The sequence below is a fragment of the Cenococcum geophilum genome (assembly GCF_001692895.1).
Source record: "Cenococcum geophilum 1.58 unplaced genomic scaffold K441scaffold_26, whole genome shotgun sequence".
Classification (NCBI taxonomy): domain Eukaryota; kingdom Fungi; phylum Ascomycota; class Dothideomycetes; order Gloniales; family Gloniaceae; genus Cenococcum; species Cenococcum geophilum.
Window position 1 is genome coordinate 1,386,770 of NW_027137584.1, and position 25,673 is coordinate 1,412,442.

Consider the following 25,673-nt stretch of genomic DNA (forward strand, 5'->3'; position numbering starts at 1 on the left):
CTGATCCGTCTCAATATTCTTTTAGGCAACTTCAAGACGATATCCCTTCGCACGTTGGAGTCCTACACTTGGCGCCAAGCCTAGGAACATCGTACACACGGGCGCCCAACGGGCGCCTCTTATTGGCCAGGCCCTTATCGATACCGTAGGACGCAAACCAACGTGCGAAGGGATATCGACCACCTAATGAAAATGAAGATCAGAGCATCGAAAGACCAGGCAGGAACGCAGAATATAATTAGGCAGATCCTATTAATTTCGAAGGCTCCCCAGATACCAAGCAATATTATCAGCAAATAAATTCAGACAGTCCAGAATATTTGCTTGCCGAGCGCGATTTGTGTGTTTTGTACCGCGAGATGTTGCCAATAATTGAAAGAGAAGTGGAGATTGAGGTGCCGCCAAGAGACATATTATCCGAGACGGATATAAAAGATGAAGCTATCGAGAACATCGAACAGGCGGCGGCTAGGCGTCTTCAAAAACTCGAGATTTTCGCAAACATTGACTCATGTCTAATATGCCGCTTTTTCCAAGTAGAAAGTAGGCTTTTAATTAGCTGCTGCTACACCACGACTAGAACATAGGAAATATGCGAAGATACTTTCAATCTGGATGACTGATCTGATCTTAGCGTGCCCAGACTTGGGCCCGGACGTCCCTCCACTTTGGGGCTAAGCGGATATTTTATCTAGGCCTTGTTTACACTTATCAAACCTGACCTATCATGACTACCGATACCGTTTTGTGTTCGTGTCCTTGCCATCGGAGCAGAAAGAAAGCAGCCAAAGGATTCGTCCACGATTTATAGATCCTAACTCGATTGATTTGCTCGAATCGTGGATAAAAATTTGCCTTAAGCATCGCTCCCGGTCTTGTGGATTCATCGACATCATAGACTCCAGACAGTGCGACAAAGGCCGCCAGACTCCATTCATTTGATTATGGGCCTCTACCTGCTGTTATTGAAGACGCTATCAAAGTCACGATAGTGCTTGGGCTTCGATTTATCTGGGTCGACAGATACTGCATACCTTAAGATAACGAAGACCACGGCAGTTGATTAGAGCATCGGTATGGATGATGCGGGCTTGGACCTATTAAGAAGCATTGTTTTCTCGACGCCGGATCATATTTACGGACGAAGAGGTATATTTTGAATGCCGTAATATGAGCTGCTAGGAAGGGATTGACGGCTCTATGGAATTTTCCCTGATTCAGGTCGACAGGTTGCCATGATCTAATGATGTCCCTAAAACTTGCTTCAAGTAGTAAACTAAAATGTTATATATATATTTAATAATAATATATTTGAAATAATTAAAAAGTGTGGAAGGGTACGGGCTCTGCTAATAGAAAGATACGGTACTTTCGGTCAGAATCAATCAGTGGAAAAGCGGTCAATAAGGAAAGAAGATGTATTGAAGAAGAAGCTGTCTGTCTGTCCGTCTGTCAGAGTTGTTGAAGACTCTGGAGCTGCGGGCCAATCTTTGTAACTATCGAAGGCCTGTGCTTTCTGAATCTATGCCCAATCTAGATATTGTATCCGGGGGGGCGAACTACACCACCACAGTTAACTTCTAGTCGATGCTTAAGCAGTCCGACACCAAACCGCAAATAGCACGCCTAGCTAGTTATGTCAGCATCTCGTACCGACAGATCCTATCTGCCTGAATTATATCTCGAACCCCCATTCCCGTCATTGTAATATGTGCTCCCATTCGGGTTCGAGTAGTAGTAACTCCCGTTACTATTGTCCCATCAGCCTTGCACTAAACTTCCAGTAGTAACGAAAGCCCAGCCAAGCGCTACTCACCTATTAGAATAGTGGTACGAGTTGCTATTCTGCGCTCCAGAGCCGTAGTCGCGGCTGCAGTAGTGGTTGCCCTACCCGCCTGTGTTAGTATATTTCAACACAACCCTGCCCTGAAGAGCAACTTGTGAGGCTAATATGCAGGGACCCACGTACCTGACTATTCGTCCCGGTGCTCGTGATAGTGTAGCCTGACGAACCGCTCGAGCCGCTCCCCGCGCCAGAGCCGGAGCCGGAGCTGCTGGAAGAAGATTCTTTCGTCATTGCTCTTCAAGTGTGTAGAAACCTTAAGAGAAACTGGACTTTGCACGATTGAGAACAAGCAAATCGGTAAACTGGAGTAGAGAAGAAGAGAAGAGGAGAGAAAAGCGGAGTAGAGTCGAGTTTAAAACGCCCCAGCGCGTCACTCACCATTCGCAGAAACGGCACGCCCCACCCTACCTACCGCGGGAGCACTTCCCCGCGGAAAGCGCGTGCACTCGTAGTCGGGCCAAAAGGGAGCCTTGGCTTCTCCTCACCGCCTACTAGACCCTCTACGGCCGAGACAAGATATATCACGACGGGGATATCACAACTGTAACCGACTACCGGTACCATGTCAAAACGTCATTTGTCTCACTAGCGTACCACCTTGTTTCAGTTGCCTAGCCCTTGACTCGCTCACCGACTCGGTCTACTTTTATGTATTTATACCACTTGATTTCCATAGATTTACAATTAAGTCGCTCGTTCAATTCCCACACACTGCAAAGCTTACAACAACGCTTGTGGAAGAGGGAGCTTCAAAGCCTCGGATAGAAAGGGATGAAGCAAGAATTACCGAATTGTTGTGTGTGTTGCGCGCGCACAGAGGGGGACACTGGAACCCGTACAAGATGTAGAGCCAAAACATTTTCCCCAACTCCCTTCATTACCAATTAGTGTCAGTCAAATGTAGATTGCAATCGTCTTCTACATTGCGATCGTCAGGAAGCCTCTTGGCACCATGTATATATAGTCTCTTCATTGCCACTCCGTCGTTACATTGCCACTAAGTCGGTAATAGGTAACGAAAACAGGTCGACATAGTGCCTCTCTTTCCATTATCCTTTTTCGGGACTGGAAAACCTTACCCCTCATTCACCTCTTCAGAATCATGTCTCCAATCTGATAAATGGTAACCAAGTGTGAGGTTCACAATTTGCTAGCTTGACATGAAGTTCTAAAACAGGAGAAGGTGAGGAAGACTCTGTCTATTCAAACTATGAAGAAAAGAAACTATATATATACGAGGGCGGGGTATCCCTTCCGCTGGTGACGTCCTACGAAATGTGGACCGTGCGCGAACACGGAGCTTTGATCCTATTGATTCTATTGGCCAGCTCTTATCGATAATAGTAGGACGAAAGCGGAAGGGATGAGGGGGTACAGGCAACAAAAACAGTGTAATTCATAGGGTAGTATGCAACTGGAACAGGAACAGGGTAATCGGCAAAATCCGACCTGGACCGACAAATATACTACCAAGGGAAAAGACGTCTGCAGATTTCCTTCGAAACGATCATCTCTCGCTACTTCTGGTACAGTATTTGAGTGCGGCTTACTGGTGAAGCTCAGCGTCATGTATGTTTCCAAGTCTTTTCGCGTTTTCCGGACACCTAAGCAATCACAAGGATTATTACTAGTAATTTTCCTCAAACGCAGGTACAACTAGACGCAAAATGATTTTTTAGTATTGTTATGTCGGGGAAGAATGAAGCAGGAAGAGAGTCATACCACTACTACCGTGGCTATTATACAATCAATCCAAATACCCTACCAAATACCCAACGGGACAAAAAGCCAACCCTAACAAAACACTCACAAAATGAAATAACACTAGCAAGCCTAGTCATATCGTATCATACCAAATAGACAAACAGGAATACAAGAGATGAAGGACACCAAACCGAACAAGAAACAGCGCTACTTTTTTTGCAATTAGTGTCACAATGTGCCTCCTATGGGAAGGAGTCCTCCAACTTCAATTCGTCATCATATCTCTCATGGCGCGTGGCATCTCATGCATCCCCACGCGCCGCCCTCGTCCTCGTATCTCTCCTTCAAGCTTCACCTCTCGTGAGTCCCAGTGGCCATAAAGCAAGCTTACTTGCCACCCAAAAGACCACCGATCAACGGCAGGCCAGCAACAGGGTTACCGCCCTTCTTCTTCTTCTTGTCGCCCATACCAAGCGATTCGGTAATGCTACCAAGTCCCAAGCCACTGAGCAGCTTGTCGATGCCCAGACCGCCAAGCAGGCCGGTGACAAGGCCGCCCAGTCCAAGGCCGTTGAGTAGTCTGCCGACAAGATTCAGCACACCGGCGAGCAGCAAGCCAACCGCCGCGATGATCTGGAAGAGTGGTTCGGTGAGCAGGGCCCAGAGTGGGTTCAGCTTCTTCTTCGCGTGCGGCATATCTGAGATGCGCTTCTTCGCGTTGTCGATGGTCGTGACGACCGTGGTGGTCAGCTCCTTCAGGCAATCTGCGAGACGGTACTCCTCGGGTGTGGCCTCCCGAGTGCTGGCACGGCCCTTGGCCTGTGCAGCGATGCGGCCGTCGGGGTCAAGGCCGCGGAGGGCGCCGTTGCATTCTTGGAGGATGCGGCCACCTTCTTCAATGAGGGGCTTGACGTTGTTGACAAGCTCTTCCTCGTCCAGCTCGTCGCGAGGAGTACGGTCGGCTTTCTCGATATACTGTAAATATTGTTAATATCTTTTGGTAAACTTAGAATCAGTTGTAATTCAAAACTTACCTCAGTGATCTGCTTGCACACTGGCTGTATCCGCTCAAGTGTCTGCTGGCAAATGTTTGCCATCTTGTCGGCTAGCTCAGCATCCTCTTTCCTCTTCTTCTCTTCCTCTGTCTCCTCTTTGGGTTCCTCTTCGGGTTCTTCCTCGGGAACGATGTTCTCTAGAAGAGTAGCTTCGCCGACCTTGTTGCCATCATTATCGACGACATAACCGTTGTCGTCGATTTCGAGGCCAGCACAGTGGCCAAGGTCACCAGCCGTGAGTCTACCGATGAGATCGCCGTTCTGGTCACGGACTTCACCTTCTTTATTGACGTGCAGGCCGGCCATAGGGTTGACACGTCTCTCCTTCTCTTCTGGCTCCCAACGTTCGGCTTTGCCAATAGTGTTACCATTCTTGTCGGTAATATCACCATCCTCGTCGACCTTGTGGCCAACGAGCCTATTGATATCGCCTTCGATAACACGTCCAATGATGGTGCCATCTGGGGTCTGGACGGTTCCATCTTTAGCGACAGTGTTGTTTTCGAAGCCAGCGAAAGGTCCCTCTGGACCAGAGGGTGCACCCTGGACGAGCTCTGCGCGGCCAATGACGTTGCCAGCATTGTCCCAAATCCGACCCTCGCCGTCGACCTTCTTTCCGATCATAGTGGAGGGGTCGCCTTCGGCGACACGACCAAGGATCGTGCCAGACGAATCGACAACGTTACCGGCCTTGTTGACGGTGCAGCCAGCCAAAGCTGAGAGGTCGGCTTCTGGTGCTTCCTCTTCCTCCCAAGGCTCAGCGTGGCCCTTAACATTACCATGCTTGTCGATAATGTCACCGTCTTCGTCGACGGAGTGGCCGATCAGTTTCTTGGGGTTACCCTCGATAATTANACCGACAACGTTGCCATCCGCATCTTCAACCATTCCATCTTTAACGACCTTGAGACCTTCAAGGCCTGCGAAAGGCCCTTCGGCTTTGGAGACACGTTCGTTATCAGGAATGAGTTCGCATCGGCCAACACCTTTCCGGTGTCACCGTGGATCAGACCCTCACCATCGCTCTTTCGGCCGGCAAGCTCCTTGAGGTTGCCTTCAACAAGTTTTCCAACAGGGATGCCATTGCTATCCACGAGGAATCCTTGTTTGTTCAAAGTCAAGCCATCGAGGATGGACAAATCTGGGGGCGCTTCCTCCTCTTCCTCCCAAGGCTCAGCGTGGCCTTTAACATTACCATGCTTGTCGATAATGTCACCGTCTTCGTCGACGGAGTGGCCGATCAGTTTCTTGGGGTTACCCTCGATAATTACACCGACAACGTTGCCATCCGCATCTTCAACCATTCCATCTTTAACGACCTTGAGACCTTCAGGCCTGCGAAAGGCCCTTCGGCTTTGGAGACACGTTCGTTATCAGGAATGAGTTCGCATCGGCCAACAACCTTTCCGGTGTCACCAGGTTGCCTTCAACAAGTTTTCCAACAGGGATGCCATTGCTATCCACGAGGAATCCTTGTTTGTTCAAAGTCAAGCCATCGAGGATGGACAAATCNGGGGGCGCTTCCTCCTCTTCTTCGAGAGGCTCAGCATGGCCCTTAACGTTTCCATGCTTGTCAATAATATCGCCATCCTCATCAACAGCAAGGCCAACGAGGCGCTTGGGATTTCCATCGACAATTTGGCCAACGATGTTGCCATCTTCGTCAGCAACCTTGCCGTCAGCAACGACACGGAGGTCTTGGAGACCGGCAAATGGTCCTTCCGGTTTAGCCTCGCGTTCGTTCATAGGAATAAGCTCGCAGCGGCCAATAACGTCGCCCCAGTCGTTCCAGATTTGACCGTTCTTGTCGCACTTCTTGCCAGCCAGTTCCTTAAGATTACCCTCGACCAAGCGGCCAATGGGTACACCATCGTCGCCGATAACGTTACCCTGCTTGTTGACAACTCTTCCAGCAAGGATGGACAAATCTTCAGGCTCAACTTCGGGCTCGGCTTCGGCCTCAGGCTCCTCCCAGCGTTCGGCATGACCGACGACTGATCCTTTCCTGTCAATAATATCACCATCTTCATCAACAGCTCGGCCAACAAGTTTCTTCGGGTCGCCTTCGACGACTTGGCCTACCGTGTTGCCGTTCTCATCCTCAACCATGCCGCCCTTGACGACAATCAGGCCTTCAAGACCAGCAAATGGTGGTTCCTCGTCTGGTTCTTCAACAACTACCGTCTGGGCACGGCCGATGACATGGCCTTTGTTGTCCCAGAATTGGCCTTCAGCATCACAGGCGACACCCATCTTGGACAATTTCTTGGGATCGCCCTCAACAAGCTCGCCAACAATGTTGCCCTTGCTGTCAACGACCTTGCCAGCCTTGTTGACGGTAAGTCCTTCAAGAATAGAGAGAGGTGGTAGTTCGGGTCCGGCTTCCTCCACGACTTCTTGAGCCTCTTCAGCAGCATCTTGTGCCCCTTCGGCGGCGTCCTGTTCTCCTTCAACAGCACCCTCAGCAGCCTCCGCGGGTTCTTGAGGAAGGACCTTGGCTTTTCCAATAACCTTACCATCCTTGTCAAGTACTTCACCCTTGTCATTGACCCTCTTGCCTGCGCAGGCAGCGACGTTACCTTCAACGAGCTCGCCGATTGGTTCTCCGTCTTCGTTTAGGATTTGACCCTTCTTGTTGACCTTGAGTCCTTCAAGGATGTCGATGTCAGGGATGGCTGGTTCTGGAGCAGCCTCCTCAACCTCGCTAAGCTTCTCCCTGAGAGCCTTCATGGCCTCCAGGGCGGCTTCGCCAGATACGACTTCAACTTTTCCGAGGACATTGCCCTCCCTGTCAACAACTTCACCCTTCTCGTTGATTGTCTTTCCAGCACACACCTTGACGTCACCTTCCTTGAGCTCGCCGATCTCCTCGCCCTCCTCATCGAGGACCTTGCCCTTCCTGTTGACCTTCAGGTCTTCGAGGATGCGGACATCCAGAGCACCAGCGGCAGCCTCCTTCAACTTCTCCGCAGCGCCATCAGCGAGTTCAACCTTTCCGAGCACGTTGCCGTCAGCGTCGACCACCTCGCCCTTATCGTTGACAGTTAGGCCCTTGACATCGTCAATGTTACCTTCGGCGAGCTGACCGATGACCTCGCCATCCTCGTTGAGGACCTCGCCGGCCTCATTGATCTCCTTGCCTTCGAGGGCTTCGACACCAGGAAGCTCGGCCTCGATACCTTCAGCCTCGATACCTTCAGCCTCGTCTTTAACTCCGTTAACGGCACCTTCTGCGCCTTCCTTGACGCCATCAGTAGCTCCGACAGCTTCGTCAGCAACGCCATCGACGCCCTCAGGAACTTCGGCATCTGGAATCTCGTCTTGGTCGGCAAGGTCAGCTGCGTCTGGGTGAAGCCTAGCTCTGCCGATGACATTTCCTTCGTCGTCAAGGATCTCGCCGTTTTCGTTGAACTCGAGACCCTGGAGCTCAGCCGGGTTGCCTTCAACAAGCTGGCCGACGAAATCGCCGTCCTGGTTGAGGATCTGGCCGGTCTTGTCGACGGTGAGACCTTTCAGGATTTCGATTCCAGGCATCTTGGGGCCGCCCTCGGCAGCACCCTTTGCTTGCTCTATAAGCTCTCTTGCTTTGTCGGGAAGGATCTCGCATCGGCCAACAAGGTCGCCATCTTCGTCGAGGATTTCGCCGTCGTCACCAACGATATAGCCTACAAGGTCTTCGGCATCACCCTCCACTAGCCTGCCGACGGGTTTGCCATCGTTATCGTTGATTATACCATCCTCATTAACTTCGAGGCCCTTGAGAATGGAAAGATCCGGAACATCGGGAAGCTCTTGGCCAGTCACGTCTTCAGCGGTGTCCTTGACGCCATTGACAACGTCTCCGGCACCTTCAGCAGCTTCACCGGCAGTGTCTGTGACATTGTCGGCTGTGTCTTTCGCAGCTCCGGCTGGGTCTTGGGTGGCCTTTCCAGCCAAATTTGACGCTCGTCTAGCGAGTCCTTGGGCGCCGCTCAGCAGACCGCCTCCAGTCCTCTGTGCACGCTCGGCAGCTTCGCCTGTTATATCTGTGACATCGTCTGCGGTGTCTTCTACGTCGTCTGCGGTATCGCCTGCCTTCTCGGTGGCATCGTCACCTGTGTCTTCAGCTTCCCTTTCAGCACCCTCAGCGGCTTCCTGTACGCCGCCAATGGTGTCTTCGGGCTTGTCAATTGGCTTTGGTTCAGCTTCTTCTAGATCGCCTCCAGCCTGGGAGACCTTGCCCGTGACATCTCCAGCTTCTTCGGTTGCTGACTCCTTGGCATCTTCTGCTGTACTCGGCACGTCTTCGGCCCTCTCGGTTACATCACTTTCAGTTGGCCGGGGAGGTAATTCGGGGTTTTCAGCTTCTTCTTTTTCTACTGGGGGAGATTTGGTCGCTTGACTGAGCTTTGATGTGGCACTTGATTGGGGCTTGCGACCTAGTTTTGTGGGTGTTCGGGGGGCCTCACTGCCCTTACCGGCTGCTGGCGATGGAGCCATGCTTTTAGATGTGCGTTGTGTTCTTGGAGAAGAGTGATGTGATCTAGAGGCAACGGGGGATGATCTGTTTGGAGTTGGGGGGAAAGAGTAATAGGCGTAGGAAGAGGAATTGGATGTCATATAATTGACGTCGCAGAAGACGTATATGTAGAGAGAAAGAAATGGATGGGCGCAGGGAAGCAATAATAAATGGGAGGGAAGAGGGAAAGATGGCCTGGAGGTTCGCGATGACGTAGGTATTCGGGAGTTACTCAATTTTGGCAGGGGAGCTTTTTGCAGAGCTCGCGCCTCAAATGCCTGGGGCCCTTGGTTAGTTGGTGCAAGGGAAACTTGTTTTGCGGCTGCTGAAGGTTCATCACTGCAACACGGATGCCGCCTCTCACCCTAATACTGGGCGGCTTCCAGCAGTGCTGTGAAGGCCTATTACGTCACAGCACCAGCCTCGAGCGGCTTGAGCTTCGTTTTCGTGCTGCTTGGTGCAACATGGGCGTATAGCGGGTCTCGCAGCAGGTGTGGCTGGGCTGGGGTAGAGGGAAGACCGCTTAGTCCAATCGTCGATGGGGAAGCTATGGCCTGATGGAGACCCGTGGAAGATCGATGTGATCCTGATGATCGGAGTTTCTGGACGAACACGCCGCATGGAGGAAGTCTACTCGAGTGCTCAGTCTAACTTAGCCAATGCCAGTAAGACACTGTGGCGCATACTCCTGAATCAAGAAACATGTGCTTAAGAGGTGCATGATGGAGCATCTGGGTTGGCCAGAGTAGAGCTCTGAGCTCGATCTGCACACGACGGAACTCCTCTCGCGCGTTCTGGGAATTCGCAGACGGGAGAGAGGGGTGGCCTGGCAGCAATGGAGTTCGAGTGGGGTTGTGTCTCAGCAAGCTATGTCATGATCGTCGGTGTGAAACCTTGCTCTTCGATCCCTCGTATGGTGACATGCACCAAGCAAAAGTCGGAAGTCGTCCTGAAGTCGATGCTCGATGACGCGCTGTGGCTGAGGGACGCCGGATGATCCCTGGCAGTCGCGGAAAAACCCAACGTCCGCTGGCGTGCCGCGCTTGAATGCAGCCTGTTTGCCAAGCCATTCTAGCTCCCGATCTATGATTGCTGCCCTGAGCATCACGACTTCACCAACGCGTGCACTTGCAGGCCCTGAGACGGCGGATCGTGCGGATGCACGAGCTAGAGAGCCCTTCGGGGAGGCGGGACAGGGCCTGCTTCACTCACAATGCTGCAAGTCTTCCAGTTTTCTCGGAGGCTTTATGCTTCCGTGTCACTATGATAGACCCACGAAACACCGGACCAGACAAGCTCCTGATTGTGACATTAGCTCAACCATCTCCGCAAACCCCTTAATTTAGAGTGATACGTGTATGCATTATTCGTAGCGACATAACAGATGTAAATGCTCGATACATAATTACTTCTTGAAAGTTATTTATGCCGCAATCACTACCATGGACTATCTGTGAAGTCCCAAGCTCTAATAACAGTTATTCTCCCTTGGAGAGTACCAGACGAATTGGATATCATAGACCAAATCCATAACGCTCCAAACTCCTTCATAAGCAAGTCATGATCCGTCACCGACTCCACCGTTCGCCTTGCCGGGGAATGGACCCTCGACATCCTCTCCATTCATGCTCACTACCGGTTCTGGTCCCTGCTTGCTTAACCCGTCCTTCGAAGACATAGATCCAATCCGTAATTTTCGCCTAAACCTTTCCCTAAAATTGCTTTGCTTTTTAGATTCCTTTTCCTTTTTAGCTTCGTCGGCTAGAATATGTCGCTCTTTCTCGGCACTCTTGCTTTTGTCTTTCATAGCTTCTTCCCTTTTCTTTGCTTCCTCCGGGTGTAGGACCTTGTCCTTGTTTTTGCTAGCATGATGGAGACCATGTTTGATTTTCTTTCGAGTCTTTGTGTAAGCTTCCAGTCCAACTAGCACCGCGTACGAACGTGATATCGATACCCGTGACATGTCCACACCTGCGTCCCGCAAAGAATGTACAAAAGCACGAAAATTCTTAGTGGGAGGCCGATAGTGACCACTTAAAGGTGATAGTCGGCGAAGTTGACCGTCCTTGATTTTAATGAGACCTGCAGCGGATATTCGGGCACCGTGGAGAAATGAGCTGTGCTGAAAGGTGCCGGATTGTTTAATGCCAACATATAGCCGGAAAGAGGTATCTGCGACCTAGCTTCTCAGTTAGATTCATTGGTTTGAAATGCATAAGAGTTCCGGAGAGAGTATCATTCTTACAAATATCCACGAGTTTGGTTTGACAGAGCTCCTTAAAAGATGATTTAAAACGGTAGCCGCAGAGACATGGTGGATCTTCTTAACGCCTTTCGCATTATCCAAATCATGATTGACATAGTGTTCTCCTTCCTCACGGCTGTGTTCCTCAGCCGCCGAGTCCGCAGACGAGTTTGACGAAATCGAGGACATGCTACTCCGATATAGTGTGCCATCCTCCGATCGATATGCTGGAGACGTATCATTCACTGGAACAATCCCGTTTATGCTGTCCTTATAATCCGTAGTTGTGCTAATTCTCGTCCCATCCCATGCCCAACATAACCGACCATCTCCATCAATCTTGACCAAGTATTTCATCCGCTCTTCCCTTGATAGATATCGGACCTGCTCCTTCTCGAGGCGCTCTCGAGAAACTGTAGGCAACTCCACATGCTTGCCCTCTCCCTTATCAAGCCAGTAGAAGAAGTTCTCGTTTGTATCTGCCTTTTTCCACTCCTCATGATACGCTCGAAGATTCGAACCGTACCGATGCTTCTGATCTACCATCTCCAGAAAGTATTGCAGGTCCATCATCTTGGCTGTTCTTTCCCGTTCCCGCTTATTCTCCGCCCTCTTCCGGTGGTATTCTTCCCTCTCCTCTTGAGTCATATCATCCTCATCCTCCGACGGCTCGCTCGGATCATCTCCACCTGCCCTCCTCGCGATCTCACCAACACGCTTCCAGGTTTGTCTGGCAACGTCAGAATCTCTCCGTGCTCGTACCCCAGGACCTGACTCCCTTGCACTTCGAGAACGCTCGGATCGTGCGATAGGTTTTGTGGCATTTCTCCATCGTGCTTTAACAGATTTAGTATTCTGCTCATGTTACCACGGCGGAAGGATGATAAGCTGACCTTCTTTAATAGCCTGCACGGATGATCGGGTTAGCTCTGGAAGCACATAAATAATAGATTAAAAATTCGCAAAGAATTAAATAAGTACACACCTCTACCCATCTTGTCGAAGAATCCAAACCCATTCCGGCAAGCTGCCTACGTTCGCGATAGCCTCTGTAGTTGCGCTGGATCATTTGCGCCGCTTGTTCTTCCTCGTGGCTCTTGCGCTCTGGCTGCGCCACCTTACGCGCCGCCGCTTTCGCATCCTGCTTGGCGGCTATTTCAGCGATTCGCTCTCGCGAAGGTTTCATGGAGACGGTCGACATTTTCGACCAGAGGATGATGCGCACCTGGCGACGCTCCGGTGACATGGCGGGGCTTTGGTGATCGGCACCGGTTGTCAGCTTGGCAGAGACCCTGGCGCTGGTGCTTGCTTAGACGACCAAGTTGACAAGATTTCGTCATCGTAACAAATCGCTGGGCAACGTCGCGAAGCGGTCCATTTCGCCGGAATAAGGTGTGCTTCATATGCATGTCATCTGGAAGCATTCAAGCACTTCAATGAAATCCCTCAAATCCATGTCAAATATATCAAGTGTTCTTGAAAAGTGTCCTATCGGGTAGGTTAGAGTTATGTGCGTCATCGCAAGTCTTGCATGATAAAACGCCACTTCAAGCAAGCCGCTCCAGCCCTCAGCCTTCAGCCTTCAGCCTTCCTCCAGCGCAGCGCCTTGCTTCATTCCATTAGTTTCATTGCTTGTTCGCAATGATCTATCATCACAACAGATACCCATAAGTATCAATGCGGCATAATCGGATATTCACACCGTAGTATGTTTCCACGTATTCCTCAAGTTTAAGAGTCTGTAGCCTAATCGTTCATTGGTTTACCCCGGAAAAGCTTTATTTGTCTTATATTCTAACAAAAATCCTTTCCACTAAACATGCCGAGCATTTGCTATCAGTAATGTCCTATTTTTTTCAAGTATCTTGAACATCAAGTCCCTATTTCGCCTCCCCTTTAACGAGCTTTTGATCAGCTCCCCCTAATTAACTATCTACTTCCGAAGCATTCAATTCAATCCAGGAACGGAGTGCACGGGCATCCAGCTAATGCCGACGCCCCCACATGGCGTTCAGCTGAAAAGGAAATTCATACTATTTTATCTTATGGCATGCTCGAGAACGTCTTGATTCGTAAACTGTACCCCAACGAGTATGGCTAAACATTCATGCCTCGGTATCTTAAACAAGGCGACCTGCGAGGCAAATTGTCAATAAATGCGTGTGCATATAGCAATTCTAAGTCATGCAACTGGTCAGTATAAGAACCAGTCACATAGCTCACAATCTTCTTGCAATTCAATCAGTTCAAAGTATCTTCCGAAGTCAAAGTGTGCACCAGATCCTCAGAAGCTTTGACACTGAAGAGAAGAGATACATCAACATCATGTCTAGATTGCTAACTCTATTTTTATTCGCCTCTATCGTAGCCAGCTCGGAATTTAACTGGAGATTGTACTGAGCTTGCAGCACAAGCAGCTCTATCCGATTCCGCCCCATCCTCCTCTCTAACCACAATGAACGGTACACTTACCTCTAATATCTCAGAGGCTAAGGGGATAACATATAAATGGTGCTGTCAAAACTGCGGCACCGGGTCGGCCCGTTTTGACTTCATATTATTTGCCACCTCGACCAGTCCGTGGCTGGTACCTTGGCTCGTCCTAGCATTTTAATTGCCATTCGAAACAAAGACCTTATGGCGTTCTTCCTTGCGATCGGCTGTCCGATGCTGATTACGCCCAGCCTTGCTATTACAGTGCTTAATACACGCTGGATTAATGACGAGTTTCGCAATTTGAAGAAGTGGAATAAAGAGCTAGGCGGGCAAATGGTTGGAGTATTAAACGATGCAAGTTAGTTTTTGGTTGCCAGCCAGGGCGTACCACTTCGGCTCGTGCTGGGACCAGAAAAGGAGTTGGTGCAACTTATTATTGACCCTACGAAAAAGAAATGGTGGCGGCATTTTATCGAAGAAATGGATAAAACGAAGCGGGAATGGTAGTCATTAAATCTTCCGCGCTCCGTAAGGGCAATCTTACATAGTAATAGGACATATTCCTTGAGATTTTAAATTCTTGGGGCCCTCGTCGTGCAGCTCTTGGCTATTATCATCTTCCTCGATACCTCTGATGATGATAATAATATCGGTACGATCGGTGTCATGGTTAACAGTCTCTGGACATGGATGATGCCAATTTGTCTCGCATGGGTCTGGATTGGTTCGCAGACATCGCACTCTACGACCCGAGACGCCTTGCAGAATGCTTCACGGCATTGTTTTGCGGCTAGAAGGGAGTTAATCACTGAGACCAGAGACAGGACCGGGGATGCTAGTGCAACAGTTGCGCTGTTACTAGAGGGGTCGAGTCGTACGTGTTGGTTTTTGCATCGAATCAGGATGTTGTGGACGCGGCATTGAAGGCGTGGGCGTGGGGTATTGTATGGAGCGTCATTACTGTTTTGGTCACCCTATTGTTTGTTGCTATTGGGAAGGGGGGCTGGGAATATTAACCAGTGAGTTGGGCTCGGGATGGAAAGAAGGCGTATCTGTGTATAATCTACTTGGTGGAAGTCTATGTCAATGTTTTCTTAGATACTTGGTGACCGGAGGATTTCAGCACCTAACCAGGAGGGAACAACTCACGAGACATATGGGGAACGGTCGCTGAGCACAATCCGATCAAGAGGGAGGGATAATGTCGCACTCGAATGGTTGCGATTACTTACGATAAGAGAAACAGGTAATTTTTCTTATTCCTGCACTAATATATCACAAAACTTCATCCCTTCCATGGCCTCTGAAGTATAAACGACCACAATCGCGAACAATTTGGGCTGAAAATGTGGGGTATCTCTCCTGACTGATACTCTCCAAACGTATTAGGGGTTGATACAAAATCCACCTTGATCTGGCCGGGCAGGTGGGCGCTTTTATTAGAAAGCGGATGAAGAGAGGGGAGGTGGCAGGAGATTTGAGAGTTTGTGTACTATTGTGGTTGACCTATTGTGTTCATCAACAGTAGCGAAAGCTTATTGTCATTAAAACTTTCCTTTCAAATTCGAAGTCAGGTGAAGATTTGTCATATACACTTGCTAAAAAAAATTTAATCACTAGCCAATCTAGTCATACGTCATTTAGGAAACTTGCTTTTACTATTGTGCGATCTATAAAATTAAAGATACGATACTGAAATGCTCTTGTATCACTCTTCTCCTGACTCTTGGACATTGGTCGCTCGGGACTGGCTGTTAGATTCAGGGCAAGCGAACCATTTATATTTTCTTTTCTTTTCTTTTCTCAAGTGCTGCTATTAGCACATTTGCCCCTCAAGCTCGGCGTAAGTCACTAAACAATTGAATACGTCGCCCTTTTCACGAATCATAATGGCTGGAATGTCGACCTCCAGTACGGAATCCATACAAACAAACGTACCTGAGGTTTCCCCATTTTTTAAGCTTCCGGGAGAGCTTCGCAATCTCATCTACCACCATCTCCTGTGCGACGAGGAATGCTTCAAAGTAAAGTTCGGGTCCAGTAGCCGACTACTAGCATACGGTAGCCATTCTAGCAATTCGCTTTCTAACCTCACCTCCATCGCTGCCAACCACCAATTACGCCAAGAGACTCGAAGGTTTTTCTTTACTCAAAACAAATTCTACGTATTCGATATGAATAAATCCGTTCGCTATGTCGCACGAGCTTTCCTCGCCGCTATTGGTCCATTTGGACGCGCACATCTGCGACACCTTGAAATGCCTACCCATTGCTCAGCGATAGTTAGATCTGGTCCTTCTGAAGAAGCGGAAGAATATACAGACAGAGGGTTCAACATTGTCTCTGCGCTCTTAACTAGGTGTATAGAGCTTGAGTTTTTGCGTATTGGCTTCAATCTCGTCGAACTCTGCGCAATGTTCGGGATAGAAAATTTGGGGGCTACGCAAACTTTGGGTCGTTTTACCGGATCACGGCATATATTGGTGCCAGTTTTGACTGGCCTTGGAAAGTTGAAAGCCCTGAAAGTGTTGGAGATAGAGTGGAAGCGTTATAGTGACAATGTTTTTAGTTACACTGATGGACCTTGGGGTATGGGTTTACTCAAGAACGCCTTAGAATATAGCTTTGAAGACTCAGTTATGCAGTGGCTTAGAAAAGGGCTAAGTCCTGTTGAGGTCCGGAGTTATTTTCCAGCGCCAGTGTAAAATGTGGAGTGAAGCTTCATCGGATCTATTCTATTCGTTATTGGTTCCTCTAGACTACTGTTACACACTTCAATTGTTTTACCAAATAATCCCACCCATAAAGTGTACAAGCGTCCTCTCTATATGCCGTAGCACCCACTAGCAACACTGCCCCCCCTAAAGTTCATAAAGATGGAAATGTTGAGTTTGATTGCATTGATATTTGGGTTGTGTAGGGCAAGGTCTTAAGCGCGCGGCGGTAGCGGCGTTTCCTCTATATCCTGCATGTTTGATAAGGCATGCATGCGGAGAGAGCCTGAGTGGTTGGCATAGATTGAAGCTAAAAAAATGAAGTATATATCGTAAGTAGTACAATGCCTTAAAAGAGAACTGCTTACGGGTTAGCCTTGATAACTTACTGGTAAGGGGTGTGGACTAATATTCTGTGGAATAGAGGGTGAACGAGCGGACTTTTCTGCCACTCGTTTGGGCCTTCTAAATCGTGTTGTTAAGTGTCTACAACTAAGAAACCATGCGACATATCGATACGAACCCAATCAAAAAAGCAATATCCTCCTTTGCAGCGATGTCTGCATCTAAACGGCACTCTCATTGGGTTTCGGCCATGATAGTCCCTCTAAGGCATTACGTTTCCGGCACACTTTTTCCAACTCTGCTTGTCCAGGAGACAAAAAATCAGCTCGCGCAGCGAGCCCAACGGGCAGATTGGGAATCGAAGTTAGCCTCAGCGATATTGAAACTTGAACAAGTTCTGACTCGCACTGCTCCCTATTGTTTAGGCACATGTCATGCGCCCCGGGATTTTCTTTGAGCTCCCATGCCGAAACCGTCAAGTATTCATTACAAAATCCGATAAGATCCGACAACCGCTTGCTGAACCACCCGCTCTAAATTAGCAGATCTAGACGAACGCATCTGACTCTGATCGACACTGGGGAAAGAGACTTCTTCCTAACGGTTTACTGGCTCTTGTGTATGCAATTGGGGGAAGGACCTGCTGTGGTGGAAGGTAGTTGACGAGTTCCAGTTTGCTCATATTCTAAGGGAAGAAGAGCTACCAGAACAAGTAATTGACTTTCCCACGTCTCGAAGGACGCAAACAAAAACGGAAGTTCATGAGAGCAAGCCTCCTAAATGTATTCTGGATAGACTTGGCCGTCATTAAGAATAAGAGCGTTATATGAGCGAATGAGACGAAAGGGATACTTCGCGCTCTGTCTGGTGACGCAAACCGTCAAACCTTATGAATTTCTTGTAAGTTAAACTCTTTAGATGGGCCAGCTTGAAACCATGTCCTAAGATTCGAAGGAGGTCGAATAGGTGAAAGTGCTTGAAATTTGGATGGTTTATTAATTGGTATGGTGGGTTGTGGATTGAAGCTATGAAGGAACTCGGAATCTTCGGCAACGTCTAGTTGAGCACAATGACAGCGTTCGCCGTGGCTAGGTGGTGATCTGCAGAGAAGTAGCTACTATGGGACAATTGAACAATCGATTGGCTATAAGGGCAATGTTGAAATGTTCAAAAGAACTGTGATATCTGATGATTGCAAAAGTTTCTAGGGGAAAGTTCACGGACTGGATATGTCCTTACCTACTATGGAGCGGGCTACTGAGGAAGCGCTGTGAATTGGACAGTATGACTTCTCTAACTTGAAGTTCTTGCGCTCTCCCGCCATATATAAGGCTCTGCGAAGAAACTTGCAGCTATAACTCCCAAGTGATACAATGATAGCGTTTTCTGTGTGGTGTCCAGGGGGTATCGTATATTTTTTGTCGCCGTTCACATATATGGTCTGTGCTTGAGATAGGAGTTAGGTGGTTCCCGCACTCGTGCAAACTAGAGAATAAAATTGTATTATGCTTGGCATCACAGGAAAGTGGTAGGCAGAAACTCAGGAGATTCATCGGCTAGTCTATAGTGAACGAGTTAACGCTTCTTTAGGCGAAGACTTGGCCATTACGTACTAGATGGAGGTTATGTAGCACATAGTTCCTATTATTCTGTTGAATGAGATGCACATTTTGAGCACTTGGGCGACTACAAAAGCTCTGGTCGGTGCCAAGATTGTTGTTATTGGGAAGTCAAGGAGTAGGCGGAGTCTAGCCTAGGTGCGGACTATTTCCAGCATTGTCGTCCCCACATATGTGCGTGCGCCATAAAAAAAAAAACGCTGGCTTGAGCTCACCGCCCAGGGACTGTGTCTACAACATCCGAACATTCACAAGAACGGGCTGACCCCACGAGGAATTGGCACCTCCCTTTCTGAGGTGGACATCGTCCTCGGTAAAAGGGCACGTCTTATCATCCAATACCAGGTCTGCTAAGCTCAGCTAAGCACATGGACTGGGCAGCGGAAATTGCTGCTGATGGACCATACTCCTCACAACAACGGATATTGTCACCTGGGCTCTTGGAGAGCATTTCAGCAGTTGAAGGGTCTCTGGAATTGCCGACGCTGTCTTCTCGTGGGCCTTGTGACTCGGGGCCGTGCTTGTCCTTTCATGATGCCGAGAAGTGCGTGGTTAGCGGTCGCTAGGGGAAATTACGCTCTAACCGAGAAGAGAAACGCGCGGGCATTTCGGTGGTCTGCTTCTGGTGTTCGTGGCCGTCTTTCCCAACTCTTTCATTTCCACTTTGTACCAGCCGGCTTCCGTCTGGTGCATCATCGCCATATTAATCATAATTCTAGCCGTTATGCTCCGTAGCGGCCACCCAATCGGCTAGCATAGCCATGTTAATCTCAACCCCTGATGCTAACGGTTCGGGCAAAGGTAAGCAGCAGTTCGGTCTCTGCCAAAACCTCACCTCTTCCTCTCTTCACGTCGTCTTTCTTCTGCAAGGCATACCGACCGTTTTGCTGCCTCACCTTGCCGGCTTTTTGCCCAGTCACTCGTTTGAATTACATCTCTTACCGCTTCATTCGTTCAGCGGGCGCTCTCTTTCCATCTTATACTACCCTTCTACTTCTCCGAAAACATCCGCATTCTCGCATTGATCGTCAATATGAAGGCAACTCTCATTGCAGCTTCGGCTGCTCTACTTGGCTCTGTGGCCGCTTCCCATGCCGGTTTCCATAACCGTAGGGGTCTTATGGGAACCGGTGTGGTGTACGAGGAGGTGTGCTCGACATACACTAGCACCTGGTGCGGCGAGGCTACCCGTAAGTTCCTAACCTTCATTAATACTGCGCGCTAGTTTATACGAAAACCAATTGTGGAACTGTCACTCAATTGAGATGTTCGGAGCAATAAAACTAATGGCGATTTGCAGTCGTCCCCGCTCCACCACCAGCCGTCGCTAACTCCACATACTATGTGACGCTATCCCCACTGCCCACCAGCACCTCCACCTGCGCTGTGCCCACTCCTGAAGTGACAACTTGCCCAACGCCAGGAACGTACACATTCCCCGCGAAGACAATCACTGTCACTGAATCGACAACCGTTTGTGCGGCCACAACCACGGTCCTTACCCCAGGAACTCACACATATGGTGGTGTCACAACATCGGTTGTTACATCCACAACTGTAACCTGCCCATACGCCACCGTCTCCACCAGTGGTAGTGTCACAACCAGCGTCATTTTGACCACCACCTATGTCTGCCCTGAGGCTGGCGAGTACACCATCGGCGCGACCACCACCTCCGTCTCTGAGACCGAAACTTGCGTCTACCCGATCCCAACGACCTATGCTCCAGGCACATATACTCACTCTGAGACCACTGTGACCATCGTCAAGACATCCGAAGTCTTCGTCTGCCCATACGAGACTTCCAAGGCTCCCTCATCTTACGTCGCCCCTATCTCAGCTACCCCCACCCCGGCTCCCTACTCCGCTAAACCAGTTTACTCTGCCCCAGCGTACTCCGCTAAACCAGTCTACTCTGCCCCAGCATACTCAGCTAAGCCAGTCTACTCTGCCCCAGCGTACTCCGCTTCCCCAGTCTACTCCTCCGTTGTAGCTACTCCTTCGGCTTCTTCCTATGGTGGAACCGGCAAGATCATTACCAAGGGTAACCAGTGGGCCATGACCTACACTCCCTACACCAGCACTGGCAGCTGCAAGTCCGCTGGCGAAGTCATGTCTGACATCAAGTCCATCTCCGAGAAGGGCTTCACCACCGTCCGCGTCTACAGCACCGACTGCTCTGGTCTCCAGAACATTGGCACTGCGTGCGAGGCCCATGGCATATACATGATCATCGGCGTGTTCATTGACCAAACCGGCATCTCCGGTGCTAAGCCGCAGGTCGAGGCCATCATCTCGTGGGGCAAGTGGGAGCTCGTCTCCATGATCGTCATCGGTAACGAGGCTGTCTTCAACGGCTACTGCAGCGCGTCCGATCTCGCCGCTTTCATCTCCAGCTCCCGTGAGGCCTTCCAGGCCGCCGGCTGCTCCAAGGATATCCCCGTCACCACCACCGAGCCTCTGTCTACTCTCCAGGAGTATGGTTCACAAATGTGCTATGCACTTGACGTCATGGGTGCCAACATCCAGTCCTACTTCAACTCTGGTGTCTCTCCGTCCGGTGCCGGTGACTTCGTCCTCGGCCAGCTCGAGCTCCTCGCCAAGGTCTGCCCTGAGGTCGCCAAGAAGGGCTGCTACAACTTGGAGTCTGGCTGGCCGAGTGCGGGTAACGCGAACGGCGCTGCCGTCCCCGGCAAGTCGGAGCAGAAGGAGGCCATCACCAGCATCCTCGAGAAGTGCGGCAAGCAGAGCGTCATCTTCAGCTACCAGGACGATCTGTGGAAGGCCGCGGGCGCCTATGGCGTCGAGCAGAGCTGGGGCTGCGTTAGCATATTCTAGATGCTTTCGTCTAGAGAATAAGAGAAGATGGTCTGGGATGATGAAAGGAGAGGGTGGTGGTGGAGAGTTGCAGTGAAACTATTTGTACGATCATTTGTCGAGCGAGAGCCTGTGTAGCCCGTGCCTTGTAACATAGCTGTCCTCTGTCAATAAGTCGCTATGTACGTGTTTACGCTTATTTTTTGCACAGAGTCGAAATGGGTTTGTATTTAGTGTTTAATTTCTATCTATCAATCAAGCAATCATGCGTTCAAACCTAGGTGTCAATTGATAAGTGACGCTTTTATTATGAAGCTAGAATTGATGGCTTGGGGGCTATGCTATTGCATACGGCTCTGCCCGGGATGTGCATGGTCAGGATCCTGCCATAGATGTAATTCAGCCAATTGGGGCAGGGAAGCGGCATTCGAAATCATTCGCCTAGGTGAGATGCAGGTGAATACGTATATGCTACTCGCGTACTGGCAGAAGGAAGCATGGAGTAGTTGTATACCTGGTTGGTTTGACATCGCCTTTTTAGATAGCGTTTTTGCCCCTGTAAAATTGCTTTCAGTCAGCTCCGCCTTCCGGGTTTGGGGGTGAACGCATGCTGCAGTTTTGTGACCCTGGTAGAGGGAATTGCGTCATCGAGCTCGCGTCCAAAGCGATGCGATTTAATTGGCCATCTAGACTGCCAGAGGAGAGTTTCCAAACTTTGTGCTTCGTTAGCCCTAAATTTCTAAACTTGCCTCTCCAATTAAGTGATCGGCAACAATCCTCACACTGCTACCGTTGCCAAGACGGATTCGTCTGTCCGCAAGTTCCAGGTCGAGACCATCTTTAGAATTTGATCCCTGTTCGGAGAACCATATTGCGAAAGAGAAAATAGACCAGGAATGAACTTGGCACCGGATATTCAATATTTACTCACTGGATTACTCTTTGTATTTTTGGCACTTGATGTAATGCAAAAAAGGTATCCGTCGGGATACAAAATAAGTATTTTGCATTTTGCTTCTCCGATTTCATTTACTACGTAACCGAGATCAAACTGATTAAGCTCGAGAAGAGGCGGCTTGAATACAGAGCAATACCCTGTTACAAACTCAAATTCGAACATCCCAGCTACGGTAAAAGCAGCATCATGACCATCCACTCCTCAAACCCATGGGAAACAACCACTCGATCCTCGCTCGTCTCCATCGGAACACTCTCGCTCTACCTCTCCACTTCCAGGCCGCCTCGAACTTCCGGCTCTCCCGTCATCATCCATTTCGCCGGTGGCGGCGGCCCCCACCGTTGTATACATACGGCTGAAAGTCTTACTAGGCGCTTTCGCCCGCGTCTACTTCTACGACCGCGCCGGCTACGACAGCAGCCGCTGAGCGTTATCCGGTGCGATATGGCGAAGGACTGTGGGATCATGTATGAGGCGGGTGTGAAAGCTGGGAACGGGTCCGAGGAGGAGAGAGCGGTGGTTAGGCAGTTCATTGAGACCTGGGAGCTTTTCGATAATGAGCTAAGAGCTGCGCAATTGCGGTTGTCGGGGAAGAGTAGGTATAGAGTTGCGCTAGAGTATAGTCATGATGTTCCGATTAGGAAACCGGAGGTTATTGTTGATGAGGTTAAGTGGGTGCTTAAAGAACTGGACTTGTAAGGGTCCCGGCTGGGAATTATTTCAAAATTGTACAGGAAAGGGAAGTCTAATATTTTCAGGCACATGATTCAAAATGAAGATTCAGGGTGTTTAAGGGATCGAAAGGGCAAACAGGAGAAAGAATGAGTAACAGTTACCCAGAATACTCCAACGAAGCTATAGTAGTAATACGAAAAAAGTTTAAAATTTTCAATGCTGTATAATCCATCTAGAAAGTCGATAGCAGGTAATAGGAAGTCCGCTCGGAGAATTCAGATAAGGCCATGGCAAACTAAGCGTCAACTAAAGTACCTCGATCACAATCAACTATCTATAATCGCCCGATTAGAACCGGAAACGTAGTTTTGAATTGTATCTTGGTTCAGAAAAAACTCCTCAAGAGGAAAGTTTTTGAGTTCACTCGATTTTTCCCAACGGAGGTTCTGTATCTCACTTTACACGGATACGAGCGAATGACCTTGACGCAGTATCGTGGACAAACGGAGACAACAGAATGTTAACAAGTGGAATAAACGGGCAATAAGCCTTGGGCCAAAAATAGCGAGCTGAAAGATGATAGGCAGATATCTCACCATATAACTAATAGCCTTATGCTTTTAGATATGAGTCTCGGAGTATGTTCAGTTGGTTCGTGTTGCTATCCAATCCGAAGGTAGTCTAATAGTGTACCTTAGCAATTTCATAGATTTCCAGAGTCGGCTTGCAATAGCACGTAGGCTATTGATAAAGTTCTCGAGAATTCGATGGATGACAGGGAGTTTATGGGACGTGTGAAAGTCCGTCCACGGAGAACCGGAGGTTGATATTAAGGTGGGGTTATGTAATTAAAACTGAACCGAGAGTTGAACTTGGGCCGTTGCTTTGTGGCCCCTCAGGTTCGGACTACGGACTATATAAGAATGCCTCGTTCTCCTCTGCAAGGTCTCCCTAATACTCCAAAATACTAAGTGAATTAGCACCGCTCATACACTCAATACACTCGTTACCATACGCCAGAATACTAGCTTCGAAATGTCTATGCCCTCTGCAAAACCCATATCCTCCGCTGCAAGTCGACCCCCACCGACGGAGAAGGAAGCTCTCCTCCGCAAAACCGCTTATTCTTTCTGCGAGTCGCTCCTCAGGCCACCTGCACCCTCCGCCCTCATCTCCGAATACTTCGTTCCCTTCTATCCCCGTATTACCGAGCATGGCCCATCATGGGCGACATCGCGGTTGCCATTCCTTGGCAAGACCTTCATCGGCTACCGAGGCTGCGAAGAGTATTTCACAAAGCTGTCCAAGACTCTAGAGATGAATATGGGCAAAGATACATTCCCATCCATTGATGGTTTTGTTGTTGATACCGAGGCGGAAGTCGAATGGATGGAATACAAAACGAAGAAGAAAGGCAAAGGCGTGGTCAGCGTAGTTGGCCAGGCGGCATTCAAGAGCGTAAAGACCGGCAAGGAATGGCACGAGGAGTTCATCTATAGATTCAGTGCCTTCGATGACAAGGGAAGAATTGGCCATTGGGAGATCTGGGCAGATCCCTTGAGCGCGTGGGTTGCTGTGGGTGAAGATTGATTACTACAGTAAGAGGTCAGACGTGGGGATGGAGTATGACAAGAATTGGACATATATTTATTGCTCTCCGCAAAACATCCTCCAACAAGTACATTCTGGTTCAGCAAACGCTCGATCATTCGATTGCTGTAAATAAGCAAATCTGACTTGTCATCTGGCTTGCTAGCAGGACCTAGTCCATACCACCAGCAAAGCGTATGGTATGCGCACTCAACACTTTCCTAATTTTTGGCTTATCACCCCAAACTAAACGTCTCAGGCACCACGGCGTCCTTGAGGTTGCCTTCCTTCTACACGAACCTATACGCACCGTAGGTAAATCTGCGCGGAGGCCGTGGCTGCCGGCCAGCATGNTCCGGATATTCCATCATTGGATGATTAAAAAGCCCCCGAATATGAATACGGCGGCTTTTGTAAGCAGTGAATCCACCCTGCTTTTCCACTTCAAAAAGCTGTATTTGGATGCATGGAACAGGGTATTCTGAAATACGGAAAGAGACCGTAGAGGTTATCTGTCCGTTACTCGTTTCCAATGCTTCGGGCATGTACATCGCATACCTACCCGTAACTTCACGTGCTGTGTAAATGTACCGGTGGCCCCTGATGTTGTCGCTTCCCGAGTCCTATGGAGGCGGTAAGTGACTGGAGGGAGACCCGGATCTAGAGTTCCTGTGTACGAGAGATTATTTTGGCTGCCTCCGAGCACAGCGGCGGATGAATGAGTGGCTAATTAATGACTTGTCTCGAGAGCAGCTGCTGTACCTTTCGCATAATCAGCTACTGCGCTGGTAAAATTGAAGCATAATTTCTAACAAAGCTTAATGACTGCGATCTCTCCTGCAAGTCTTGCTCAGCGCCGATCTGCGTAGGCGCCGTGATAAGATCAGCTTCCACGCTGCCATCTTCTAGATATGGAAGTAAAGCTTCTTTGCGCTCGAGGTGAAGTCCCATTCTATTCTTGCAATACGCCTAATTTCCGCAACATTACCTGTTGGCAAGAGTGCTGCGTCAGGACTTTCAACGAGCTCTTGGAGGGTAACCGCCGCGGCCTCATGTTGCCTGTAGCACTCCCGATATCCCGAGAATACTTAGTGGCGAAGGCAGTCCTGCAAAGAGCTTGCAGTCCAACCCTTTCGGCTTCGATCATTTCGATGGTTCGAACCCTCCGGAT

General features: G+C 49.3%; 7 protein-coding genes across 7 annotated transcripts; 4 read left to right on the forward strand and 3 right to left on the reverse strand.

Annotated features, from left to right (window-relative positions):
• Positions 1 to 1,336: 1,336 nt before the first annotated feature.
• K441DRAFT_661463 (uncharacterized protein) lies at positions 1,337 to 2,218 on the reverse strand. The gene is made up of 3 exons (XM_067648876.1): positions 1,970 to 2,218; positions 1,817 to 1,887; positions 1,337 to 1,750 (listed from the first exon to the last, which is right to left on the reverse strand). The coding sequence occupies exons 1-3, from the start codon at positions 2,075 to 2,077 to the stop codon at positions 1,663 to 1,665; spliced, it is 267 nt and encodes an 88-aa protein (XP_067503045.1). The 5' UTR covers positions 2,078 to 2,218; the 3' UTR covers positions 1,337 to 1,662.
• A 1,719-nt stretch (positions 2,219 to 3,937) lies between these two features.
• K441DRAFT_687743 (uncharacterized protein) lies at positions 3,938 to 9,084 on the reverse strand (the record flags this gene model as incomplete). The annotated part of the gene is made up of 6 exons (XM_067652120.1): positions 3,938 to 4,525; positions 4,606 to 5,591; positions 5,624 to 5,762; positions 5,801 to 5,804; positions 6,113 to 7,845; positions 7,906 to 9,084. 6 exons carry the CDS (start codon positions 9,082 to 9,084, stop codon positions 3,938 to 3,940), a joined length of 4,629 nt encoding a protein of 1,542 aa, XP_067503046.1.
• A 3,020-nt stretch (positions 9,085 to 12,104) lies between these two features.
• Positions 12,105 to 12,763, reverse strand: K441DRAFT_139834 (uncharacterized protein). The gene is made up of 2 exons (XM_067640119.1): positions 12,334 to 12,763; positions 12,105 to 12,254 (listed from the first exon to the last, which is right to left on the reverse strand). Exons 1-2 carry the CDS (start codon positions 12,592 to 12,594, stop codon positions 12,213 to 12,215), a joined length of 303 nt encoding a protein of 100 aa, XP_067503047.1. The 5' UTR covers positions 12,595 to 12,763; the 3' UTR covers positions 12,105 to 12,212.
• Positions 12,764 to 15,531: 2,768 nt separating this feature from the next.
• Positions 15,532 to 16,636, forward strand: K441DRAFT_661468 (uncharacterized protein). Its single transcript, XM_067648877.1, has one exon. The coding sequence runs from the start codon at positions 15,674 to 15,676 to the stop codon at positions 16,487 to 16,489; it is 816 nt and encodes a 271-aa protein (XP_067503048.1). The 5' UTR covers positions 15,532 to 15,673; the 3' UTR covers positions 16,490 to 16,636.
• Positions 16,637 to 19,495: 2,859 nt separating this feature from the next.
• On the forward strand, positions 19,496 to 21,300 carry K441DRAFT_678165 (glycoside hydrolase family 17 protein; the record flags this gene model as incomplete). Its single annotated transcript, XM_067651136.1, has 2 exons — positions 19,496 to 19,652; positions 19,763 to 21,300. The coding sequence occupies 2 exons, from the start codon at positions 19,496 to 19,498 to the stop codon at positions 21,298 to 21,300; spliced, it is 1,695 nt and encodes a 564-aa protein (XP_067503049.1).
• A 1,348-nt stretch (positions 21,301 to 22,648) lies between these two features.
• On the forward strand, positions 22,649 to 23,069 carry K441DRAFT_661470 (uncharacterized protein). The gene has a single exon (XM_067648878.1). The coding sequence runs from the start codon at positions 22,682 to 22,684 to the stop codon at positions 22,934 to 22,936; it is 255 nt and encodes an 84-aa protein (XP_067503050.1). The 5' UTR covers positions 22,649 to 22,681; the 3' UTR covers positions 22,937 to 23,069.
• An 884-nt stretch (positions 23,070 to 23,953) lies between these two features.
• K441DRAFT_565441 (uncharacterized protein) lies at positions 23,954 to 24,502 on the forward strand (the record flags this gene model as incomplete). Its single annotated transcript, XM_067643704.1, has 1 exon — positions 23,954 to 24,502. The coding sequence occupies one exon, from the start codon at positions 23,954 to 23,956 to the stop codon at positions 24,500 to 24,502; it is 549 nt and encodes a 182-aa protein (XP_067503051.1).
• Between the last annotated feature and the right edge of the window lie 1,171 nt (positions 24,503 to 25,673).

Excerpts from the sequence above, each read along its gene's own strand:
- K441DRAFT_661463 (XM_067648876.1), bottom strand. The coding sequence starts at position 2,077 with ATGACGAAAGAATCTTCTTCCAGCAGCTCCGGCTCCGGCTCTGGCGCG. Across the intron at positions 1,888-1,969 it reads GCACCGGGACGAATAGTCAG|GGCAACCACTACTGCAGCCG; the intron begins GTACGTGGGTCC and ends ACAGGCGGGTAG. Across the intron at positions 1,751-1,816 it reads TCGTACCACTATTCTAATAG|TAACGGGAGTTACTACTACT; the intron begins GTGAGTAGCGCT and ends ATGGGACAATAG.
- K441DRAFT_661470 (XM_067648878.1), top strand. The coding sequence starts at position 22,682 with ATGGCGAAGGACTGTGGGATCATGTATGAGGCGGGTGTGAAAGCTGGG.
- K441DRAFT_661468 (XM_067648877.1), top strand. The coding sequence starts at position 15,674 with ATGGCTGGAATGTCGACCTCCAGTACGGAATCCATACAAACAAACGTA.
- K441DRAFT_139834 (XM_067640119.1), bottom strand. The coding sequence starts at position 12,594 with ATGTCACCGGAGCGTCGCCAGGTGCGCATCATCCTCTGGTCGAAAATG. Across the intron at positions 12,255-12,333 it reads CTTCGACAAGATGGGTAGAG|GCTATTAAAGAAGGTCAGCT; the intron begins GTGTGTACTTAT and ends TCATCCGTGCAG.